Below are 11,243 nucleotides of genomic sequence, written 5' to 3' on the forward strand. Positions count from 1 at the left end.
TGAGCATGAAGCCTACTTGGTATTTTCTCTCCCTCTGTCTTTGTACCCTGCTCATGTTCTCTCTCTCTCTCTCTCTCTCTCTCTCTCTCTCTCTCTCTCAAGATAAATATATATTTAAAAACAAAGCAAAAAAAAACCACAAAAAAACAAAGACAAATCTTCAAAGTTGACAACACCTTCCACACAGGACATGATGGTTTTAGAATGTTCACATATTCACTGATACTCCCTCCATGAAGAGGTAGAACTAATTCTCCTCCTCTTGTGTGCAGACTGGAATCAGTGGCTCACTTCTCATAGACAGAATAAGGGGGACGTGATAGTGTGTGACTTCAGAGATCAGGTCTCAAAGGGACTGTGGTTTTCTTCTCCCCCTTCTTCTCTTTGTTTCCTTCTCTCAGATCCTGGATTTGGAAGAAGGCAGGTGCCCTGTCAGAAAGATCCTCACTTGCAGACGGGCCCACGAGTGAGGAGCTGAGGCTTCCCCCTGAGAGCCCGAGGACACTGAAGTTCCCTGCCAGCAGCCACACGTGGGGGCGTGAACTTGACCCTCCAGCCCATGTCACGCCTTCGCATCACTGCGATTCTAGTTGCATCTTGGCTGCAACCTAACGAGACAGCTTAGCTGGAGCTGCCCCACTTCCCTGTCCTTACACTTTAATTATTATTATGTTTATATTATTTTATTATTATTATTATTATTGCTATAATAATGTCATACAAAGCTGCAGAATCATGTTATAATCTGTGGCATCGCAATGGACACAGACCTTGGAAACTAGACACGAGTGCTGGCATCACAGACACTTTACACGAGGCAGGTGCTGAGGACCAGGGCAGGGTGGAGGCGGAAGGACTGTGAGGTGAGAGTTTAGGAGGAAGAGATGAGCAGAAATGCTGGAAATGTTCAAGGAAAGGGGCAGAGGCATAGAAAAGGAACAAAGTACTCTGGAGCCCTACAGTTCTACTAAGGAGAAGTAGGCTGAAGATGTGACACCCCTGTAGACACAGCCACATGTCCCACTGCGTGCTGATTACAAGACGTGCACTTTCAGGTCACCTGGGTGGCTAGGTTGGTTAAGCATCTGACTTCAGCTCAGGTCATGACCTCATGGTTTGTGAGTTTGAGCCTCACGTCGGTCTCTGTGCTGGCAGCATGGGACCTGCTTCGGATTCTCTGTCTCCCTCTCTCTCCACCCCCTGCTCTCTCCCTCTGAAAAATAAAGATATAAACATTAAAAAAAAAAAGACAAGATGTGCACTTTCAGTATGAGGACACAGGCAGAACGTAAGTTGATGGAACAGCTGTGCCAGGCAAACTGTGACATGAGGAGGCTGATATGTTAACATCAGGAGCAAAAGAGATTTGAAAAGAGAGCACATTGCTGGAGATAAGGAGAGCCTCCTGGTGAGAAATGTAATAGAATGAGAAATGTCACAATCAGGGCTGAGGGCCGGGACGAGGACCAGATGGAAAGGGGCATCAGGAAACACAGGATAAGGAACCTGTTCTCTATCGTCCTCGTCGTACTAGCTCCATGAGTCTAAACCATTGGTGACATTCCTCTAACTGTGCATTCACACCTGGGACATTTTATCTCACTTGAAAACCTCAAGAAATAAAACAATAGTAGGGAGGAAATGGCACAGGAAAGTTAAATTTAAACTAGTAAATATAAGTGAGGAAGTAAGTTTTAGGTCAACGTATTATAGATAAATAGAAGCTAGGAGAATTCATTGCAAGCTCCCCGCCATGAACTCATTTTGAAGGAAGTCCTGCAGGCCAAAATAAATGACACCAGATATTAACTCATAAACAGAGTGGAGTAATTAACACCAGAAATGGTATTATTCCGTATATGTACAATTTCTTCCTAACTTCTTTAAAAGACATATGACTGTTGCAAACACTAAGAGGTACATGATATTATCTGACTGACAATGTATGCTGGTGACACATGTAACAATACTAGCAGTGAGAAGGCTAAATGAAACTCTATTCCTGTATGTACTGGATGGAGTTCAGTGTTGCCTTAAGTAGATTGTGAAAAGTGAAAGATGCAGGTTTCAATCCCTACAACTGCAATAAAAATTAACGGAAATAAGTATAGCTAAAGAGCCACCAGAAGAATTGAAGCATAAACAAAAACTGATTGCTTGAAACAAAGGAAGGTAGAAAAGAGGCACAAGAATGGAAAAGACATGACACACTTCAGAAACAAAGATCAAAATGATAGACCCAAATCCTACCATGTCAGGAATCATATTCAATATAAACCAAGTAAAATTCCAATCAAAAAGTTGACATTATCAGACTGCATAAATATCAAGAGGACTATGCACTGTGTAGAATAGAAACACTTGAACTACAAACCCAAAGATAAGTTAAAACTTAAAGGGCGAAGGAATGAATATCCCATGGGAATAGAAAGTATAAGAAGTCTGGACCGTTGCATTAACCTGAAGCAAAATAGGCTGTCACATAGGGAGCATCGCTAGAGACAAAGAAGGACTTTCTCTAAGGACAAAAGGTCAGCATTGGAGCAAAAGAAAGTAATGAATGGAGAAGACCCTCAGTACAGAGCTCTAAAACAGGTGACACATAAAATGGAAGAAAGGTAAAGAGATGGAGACATTAGCTATTATATTTGAAGATCAATATTCTTCTCTCATTAATAGAACAGGTAAGGATTAGACAATTTCAACCATTCCATGAGCCAAAATAGACCACAGACTGGCCCTAAATAAATGTGAAGGCAGGGAAATTATAGAGTATACTCTGTAACCATAGTGACACTAAATTAGTAACATGGGATTCTCTGGACAATCCCCAAATATTTGGAAATTAGATTTGGAAATTAGAACACACATCAAACCCCTGGGTTGTCATGGATTACAGAGGCAACCACAGGGAGGTCCGAATTCTCTGTACCTGAGTGACAAGGTACAGAAATGACAATGTGAGGTCTGCAGATGCAACAGAAACAGAGGTTGTGATTTCACAGTTTGTAGAGATAGGAAGCCAGGCCTGAGGGACCCAGACAGCAGTCTGGGTTTCGAGGTTGCACCAAGATTCTGTTTCAAGGGTGCACCAAGGGGAAGAAGAGGCAGCAAGCCAGGGTCCCGTGCCCTCTAGGTGGGGGAGAGGGCCACCCTCTAGGTTCCAAATGTGGGGGTCTGACCCCCTGGCACAGGGGCTTCCCCCTGTCAATCTTGGGCATGGTGTTGAGATGCCTGGGTCCTGCAGGCCTGGGGAGCAGGGAGGGGACACATTTGGGTCCTGGGGGAAATGGTAGGCAGAAGCCTGGGCCTGACTCATGGCTCATGTCCTTGTAGCCCCTGAGGCGTCCAGCCTGCACCCCACATCCTGTCTCTGAGCTCCAGGAGCGCAGCCTCCATGGCCCGAGCTGCTGGGCACCTCCCTGTTGGAGGCCCTGGGAATGCTCCTCCTGGAGGAGTGGTTCCCCGTGTTCACAAAGAGAGAATGTCTCTAGGTGACACAGGAGTGGATGACAGGTGGCTGTGAAATCCTAGCCCAGGGAGTGGGATCTGGAAACTCTAGTATTAGAACAAGGTCCCTTCAGGTTGCACAGACCTTGCTGCCCCTCCTCTCAGTTCCTTGCCTCTCCCTGCCTCCCCAGCAAAAGGGGGTCTTGCTCTGGAAGAAAGGGAACCCCTTAACCACCTCCCTTCTCTCTTCTTTCCCCTTCATTCTGGGATGTTTGAACTATTCATGTTGTAAGTATGGAAAAATGCCTAAACCTGAATACAGTTTCCTGATCAATTACAGAGCTGACTCCTATGTAATGACCATCAGGTGCAAAACAGAGACATCCACCATGACCCCACCCAGTTGCCCCCGTGCCTCTTCCAGACAGAACCCCTCCTCCCCCCACGAGGGTCCCCTAAGATGACCCTTCCCCTGACCTCTGGTCCCTGGTTCCTCCTCCTGCACTCTTGTTGGCCTTCATCCCCTAATGTCACAATTTCCTACCTCTGCTCACTTCTCCAGGAGCCTCCCCAGATTCCAGGTCATTACCTGCCTCCTCCTCCTGCCCTTCTTCGACCACATCTTAGGAATGGAAAATCCAGACTTGGTTCACTGGAGGAGGATCCTGTAGCTCTGGAAGCAGAAGCAGGAACACCTGACAGGGATGCCAGGGTCAAGGTGCTTTTAGGTCCCTGGGGAGAACCCCAAAGGGAACTCGCGTTTTCTGTCGTCATCCCTGTGGCCACACGGGAGCGCTGTCGCTCTCAAGTTCTGCACCGCCAGGGGAGAGGACTGGGCTGAGCTGAGTCAGGCTGAGCAGGGAGGGAGGGGGGAGGGGGATGAAGGTGCCTTCTTAGCAGCCCTGGGGGCAGATGCAGGGGTGGGGCAGGGAGCAGAGAGGAGGAGATCCTTGAGTCCTATCCTGTGTCTGTAGTTTCCCTCTGTCCTCCCTACACCCTCTCTCTCCAGGCCCTTGAACAACCCCAGGAAACCTGAAAAGTAGACAGTTTTTCTTCCTGGACCTAGTACTTGTCTGAGGGCTACTGTAAAAAAGAAACTGTTTTATTTTAGAATAGTTTGAGATTTACAGAGAACTACAAAGTTAGCACAGAGTCCCTGTTCTCCCCACACTCGGTTGCCCTGTAGTTAAAACCACCCTGAACCTCATGCATTTACCATAGATGATGACGCAATACTCATCATTCCTAGTACTGAACTCCACACAGGATTTGTTTTATTGGTTTGTTTTCTCTTCCAATTTCCCATCCAAGATAGTCCACTCGTATCTCCATCAGGCTCCTCAGGCTGTGACCATTTCTCAGACTTTCCTTTTTTTTTTTTTTCTTTTTATGTTTGAGGAGAACTTTCAGGTACATTGTAGACTATCCCTCATTGTGAATTAGGCTGCCCAAAGCTATGGGCTTGGGAAGACCACAACTGGACGGGCCATTCTCAACACAACATATCAAGAGCATACAGTGATCACCTGGTCATCACTGATGAAGTTAGCCTTCACCCCTTGGCTAAGGTTGTCTTGCCCAGATTCTCCCCATGAAGTTCCTTTTTATGCTTTGTCCCTTTGCATGAAGTAGTGTTGGAAGGAAGTCAGGATGTGCAGCCCAGAGATACAGGCTGTCCCACTATGAAAATGTGCATGCAGGTTGTTGTGCAGACATGAGTTCCCTAATGAGTTGGGTAAACACCTCAGAGAGGGATCAGCAGCTCCCATGCTTAGTCTGTGGCTTTACAAGAAACTGCTGACTGATGCCCACAGTAACTGTGCTACTTTGTATTCCTGCCATTAGTGACTGAGGCTTTCTGTTGCTCCAAGTCCTGGTCAGCACTTGGATTCCCGCCATTCTGACAGGAGTGCTATGGCAGATCACTGTTGTTCCCTTTGCATTTCCCTAATGACACTTTCTGTGAGCACCTTCTCATGTGCTTATTCCCCAGGAGTATATGTTCTTGGTGAGCTGTCTGTTTAGGCGTTTGCTCATTTTTTTAATGAGTAGTTGGCTTATTGTTGCTTTTTAAGGGTTTTATGGGTGGTCTAAAACAAGTCCTTTATCAGACATGTGATTTGCAAATATCCTCTCCCAGTCTCTGGCCTGAACTTCTTTATAAACTAACAGTAGACATATATGCACAGATGTATTTGGGGGTGGGGGTAGGAGAAAGGAGAAATGGCTCATTGTGATGTATTTTGGGGAGAGAATTTGGGTGACTGGGGGGATGAGGGATTACCAGATCCCTTACCTTATATTTGGATATTTGTGATTATCTGCTGGTTCCCTCGTATGTGCTGGAGTGATGTTTTCAAAACATAAACTAGTTTAAAATCGCTAACACTTGACAGATCATCCTCAGACCATTAATCAAGACTCGGGTTCTGATCTTCTACTTTAGGACCAATCATCTTTTCCATGAACTATTTTGCCTTTGAATTTTCATTTCTGAAGCAGGTGGGCTTGATTGTATGGACAAGTACTCCCATGAGAATAGCTTAATATGCCATGTAATATACAAAATCCATCATCTAGAAAGTATTTAAACTGACAAGATAATAATAAATGAATAAAGGAGCACACCCCAGAAGCACGAGAAAGATCCTGCTTGCCCCCACCCTCCCACCCCCAGAGGCAGGGTCCTGAGAAATGGAGCAAAGTCTCTGTGAGTCCCCTGCCCAGGGTGCAGACAGGCAGGCCCAGCCCCCCTCCCCCGCCCACCCCAGCTCTGTGTCCTGAGCTGCTGAATTTCCTACCATCTCCTTCCTTTCTAAAGTGTAAAGAAACATGTATAAACTGGTTTTAATGTGTATGTATGATGTACAGTATACATGAGGTGATGTATATTCCCTGTAGAAAAATTATAAAATGAGAAAAGCGAATGAGGACGAAGTAAAAAGGATGGTAATTCTCAAACCTGAGCTACTTTGTTGCACTTTCTCCAAGTCTATGATATATGCTCTTGTTGCTGGAACTCTCTCTGTCTCTAAAGTGATGAGGACAGAGCTCAGGGGTCCCAGCCCTGCTCTCTCCAGATGCCATTTCCCCAGTCAGCTCACTGTCCCCCTCCTGAGAGGGCTGCTTCTCACTTCCTCCCCCCTCCTCAGTCTCTTGCACCCCTCCCTGCTCCCCTCTCTGAGGTGATGAGCTTCTTTGTTTCTCACTCAGATGAGAAGTACACCTCCTCCCTACCCCCTCGCCCATCTGCACCTGTGTCCTCACCTTCTAAGTGATAGTTGAGGCGCCCCTCCTGTCTCAGGCTGCCCCTCCATTTGGGCAGCATCATCCATTTCCGCCTCTCTGCTGACTCAGCAGTTCCCCATACAAACATGCTGTCCTGACTCCTATGCAAAAACATGAAACACAACTAAAGAAATCTAACCAAAATCCTCCCATAAAAATCCAACACTTGTTTCCATGACTCTCACAACTCCTGCCCCATCTCTATGGCCTCCGTGCAGAACTTTCCTGACTCCATTTCTCACCCACCATGTTGTCTTTAGCAAATGGATAGACACAGAGTTTTAAAAAGTCTAATACTTCTGCAGTGCTTGAGGTCAAGTCAGGTGTCCCCAATCTTCTATGTCCCCCCTTCCTGAATCTCAGAGATCACCTGCACTAGTTATTTTAGCCGATTCTCTGATTATTGCTTCTGCGCCTCTAAATAGCCTGCTTCTTGCACCCATACTTTGGTTTTCTGGTTTATGCTTCATCTTTACTGAATTTGCTCTTTCATACTCTCCCATATGCTCTGTATAATTATTTTATAACTTTGATTAACTCAGTGTGCACTGTTTGCATTTGTATGACCGTGAAATGCTACTCACAACTGAGCATTTAGTAGACTATGATTACTTTACCTTTCCTGACTCATCTTATTATTTTCCCGGAGTAAATACATATCTTATCCTTCATTTGCTTAGTTTCTGTTGTTCTCATTTAAATCCTTCCCCAGCTCCCCCCCGGGTAAATCTTCATGAATCTATTCGAGCCCATCCACTATTCCACCTCATGTCTGTGCAGAAGCCTGTCCCGCAACCCTCAGTCCTGCCCCATGTGGATGGGATGCCTGCACACCTGGGGCAGGGCTGACAGCCGGACCCCCTCAGCTCAGCCTGGGTGCCCTCTGCCTCTCTCCTTCTGGCCCCCTGTTGCCTGGATCCCACACACTCCCATCTTTTGCTTTTCTCCATCATTTTCCCCTTTGCCTAGTGGTATCCCATGGAGGGAACGTGGAAAGTAGACACTGACACTCTAAACATCTGACGTGCCTTTGGGCTACCCTCACCCTGATTCCCACGGTGATGGGATAGAGACTCTGTCCTGGACACAGTTGTCCTCGGGATTTGGGGACCGTGGGTCATGTCTCCCAGCTGCCAGTTCTGTGTTGTTGTGTCTGCAGTTTCCGAGGTGTGTGCTCCTCTACCCTCCTCCTGACATTTCATTGTGATGTGTCTTCGTGTGGGTCTCTTGTCATCCACTCTAGTTAAGAACTTGGGTAGGACTTTCAACATATGTGTTGCTCCCTGTCAACTCTGAGAAATATTCTTGAAATTTTTAGAAACAAATTTTAAGAACCAAACAGGTCTTCTCTCCTGCTGCCTTCACCTCCTGACTGTACTATTTTGGGGAAGTACAACTGTAATCATCCACATTATGGACTAAATTATTCATTTCTAGAGTCATAATTTTAACTTCCCAGAGCTCTTTCTTGTTCTAGGATTGTTCACCAGTGTGTGTGGTTCCGATTCTGTTTCATATGCCATATGCCTCTTACACTCTGTAGACATGATTGATTCTAGTGATTGGGGACCTGTTAGGTCTCCTGTCAACTGTCCTCGGGATATCCTGACCTTTCTCCACACACACTCACCTCAGGAGTGACTTACATTTTCTTGTCATTTCTGCTAATGCCCACCTCCCACAGGACACTGCCAATGTCATGTCACCAGGGGCTCACGCTTGTTCTTCATTTTACATCTGGAGTCAGATGACACTGAGTCACTGGAGGCCTCGAGATGTACATGGGATGATGGGCTTTAGTTTGATTTGTGCAGGTAAGTCACACTGCCTCTTAATGTCCTCTTAGTCTCTGAACCTAGCAGCATCCCATTGCAGAACACTCTGGAACATTGCAACAGTTCACTTGCATGGAGTGCACACTCACACCCACCTCCCGATGGACAGAGAACCAAAGAAAGACAAGTCGACAAAGCCTCTGAGTGCAAACGTTCTGCATTGAACCCTGGTTCCACTACCTTCTTATCCTCCCTGAGTCTCCCTCTCCCTGTGTGTACAAAGGGATCCCCTAGAGGGTGCTCATGTGTTTGCTTTGATGATTAACTTTGACCCCTGTGTACATCACATGGGGATAATGCCTGAGACGTATTCTACTACTTATACTTATCATTATCATATTGATTCTAGCACTAGGTATAGTTCCATTCTTTGTTTTTATAAACCACAATTCAAGAAACATCCCTGAAAATATAGTGTTGAAGTTTTTTTAAAAAAATACTTTTTAACGTTTATTTACTTTTGAGAGAGAGATAGACAGAGCATGAGTTGGGGAGGATTGGGGGTGGGGGGTGGCACAGAATCTGAAGCAGGCTGTAGGCTCCATGCTGTCAGCACAGAGCCCTGATGTGGGGCTCGAACTCACAAACCATGAGATCATGACCTGAACTGAAGTCAGAGGCTTAACCACCTGAGCCACCCAGGAGCCCTAGTGTTGAAGTTTTTTAACGTTTATATATTTTTGAGAGACAGAGCATGAAACGGGAGAGGCAGAAAGAGGGAGAGACACAGAATCCAAAGCAGGCTCCAGGCTCTGAGCTATCAGCACAGAGCCTGAACGGGGCTCACACTCACAAATCTTGAGATCATGACCTGAGCCAAAGTCTGGCACTTAACCAACTGAGTCACCCAGGCGCCCCCCTGAAAATATATGTTTGAGAACACATGTGATTATCTCCTTAGGATAAACTCCTACCTGCGTGGCTTAGTCTGGTAAGCATGAGCCTCTTGATTTCAGCTCAGTTCATGATCTCCGGGTTCCTGAGCCCCAGCCTGGTGTCAGACTGCTTGGGATTCTCTCTCCTCTCCCTCTCTCTGCCCCTCTCCCCAATCCTGCGTGCACTCTTTCTCATTTTTCTCAAAATAAAGAAATAAAAAACTTTTAAAAAGCTTAAACTCCTAAAAGAGAATGTCTATGTCACAGTATCAGCACACTTCAATTGTGGAGACATTTTGCAGAACCCTTGAAAATTTTTATACCAGTGTTCACTCCCATTATCCTTTATGACGGTGTATTTTCCCAACCCTCTGTTGGACACTCTCCTCACCCACTTGTACCTTTGCCAAGTTGAAGATACTAAGTTTTGGTCCAATTTTTTATTCTGGTGGAAAACAAGTAGCAGGAGGCACCGTAAGAATGTCCGGAAGGAAAGGAACAGAACAGCAAGAAACTGAAAGCAGTTTCATTCCCAGGACAGAAGGCTGCCTAGACTGCTCGCTCTCTCCAGAAGGACATAGTACAGGCATCAGGCCTGGGATAAGAATGTTTTGTCTGGTACCAGATGTACTCATGACCCAGTATAGCATACACTGCAGGTGCACGGCCCGTCAAGATGCCAGATACTATGTTGTATGTGCTCGCTGTTATCAGACAATTTACAAAAATAAAAGAGGCTTGAGCCAAGAGACCAGTGCTTAGGCTCCTGGAGAGTCAGCCCCCTGCTTTGCAATTCTCCCCTCAGGGCACCTTCAGGCCCGTTCTCTCTACAGCTGGCACCAGAACAGGGACATGAAGGTGGACGTTTGCCACACGCCTGAAGAAGTGCCTAAGTGCCAAAGTGCCGCGGGAACCGAAGGGAACTTTGGAGCCAGGAAGCTCACCCTTCAGGATTTCTGCAGGGTAAGTATGAGGAATTCTACCTCATCTAGTTAGGACTCATATATTTAGCTCTTGCAGACTTTATTAAAGAGCTCAGGGGTAGAAGTGAACTGTTCAGTGTTTAAGGATTTGTTTTATTTGGTAAAGAAACATTGTTACTGGTTTACGCCCTCTGGCAAAAATGCTCTGAATCAGAAACTATGGAATTAGTTTTAGGTGCTGTGGGCAGAGCTTATCAACAAGGAGAAGTAACCCCTCTCTCCTTATCGCCTTTATGTAATTTAATTTCCCTGGCTTTGCAGCCCTTGCAGTCAGAATCCTGGGAAGAAGGGGGCATTAGTTCTTGCAACCCCTCACTGGCTGAAAGTGATCATGTGCTTGTGGATAATGAGGACTGGGAGCCCAGCCCCTAGGCCCACCACCAGAGGGACAGAAACTTACGGGGGTCCCAGGTTAATGGCCCAGAGATAGTTACATCTCAAGCCTCCGGACCCCTGCCTCCCGCACTGCCCCACGGTCCTGAGCCGGTCTATCCTTTTGAGGAAACTAAATGTTCCGCTTATTCAAAAAACCCATTTCTTGATACTTCTGCTCGGAGCATCACAGTTCCTGTTTCCCCATGGTGCAGATACTTCAACAAGCTAAGCTTGCGGGGGACACTGAATTAATGCTACTATGCCTGCAGTTTATCTTGTCAACATTACCCAAATTCCTTCTCATCAGCAATATCCTCAGGGAGGGCAACGATTTGTTCATCATTACCTTTAAATTTTAAGGTCATTAAGGATTTGAGACATGCTTGCACGCAGTATTAAGGGGAATTAAGGGGAATTAATTCCCCTTATACTTTGGG

The 11,243-nt window shown here is 46.1% G+C and overlaps 1 protein-coding gene across 1 annotated transcript in view; it reads left to right on the forward strand.

The window, feature by feature from the left end:
- LOC125166131 (class I histocompatibility antigen, Gogo-B*0103 alpha chain-like) overlaps nt 1–7,767 on the forward strand; it is a 31,478-nt gene extending 23,711 nt beyond the window's left edge. Inside the window, exon 7 of the mRNA XM_047859859.1 lies at nt 7,739–7,767. Within this exon, the coding sequence (XP_047715815.1) occupies nt 7,739–7,745 (7 nt within the window). The 3' untranslated portion in view covers nt 7,746–7,767. The remainder of the gene's footprint in view (nt 1–7,738) is intronic.
- The last annotated feature ends 3,476 nt before the right edge of the window (nt 7,768–11,243 follow it).

The sequence above is a fragment of the Prionailurus viverrinus genome, chromosome B2, assembly GCF_022837055.1.
Source record: "Prionailurus viverrinus isolate Anna chromosome B2, UM_Priviv_1.0, whole genome shotgun sequence".
Taxonomy (NCBI): domain Eukaryota; kingdom Metazoa; phylum Chordata; class Mammalia; order Carnivora; family Felidae; genus Prionailurus; species Prionailurus viverrinus.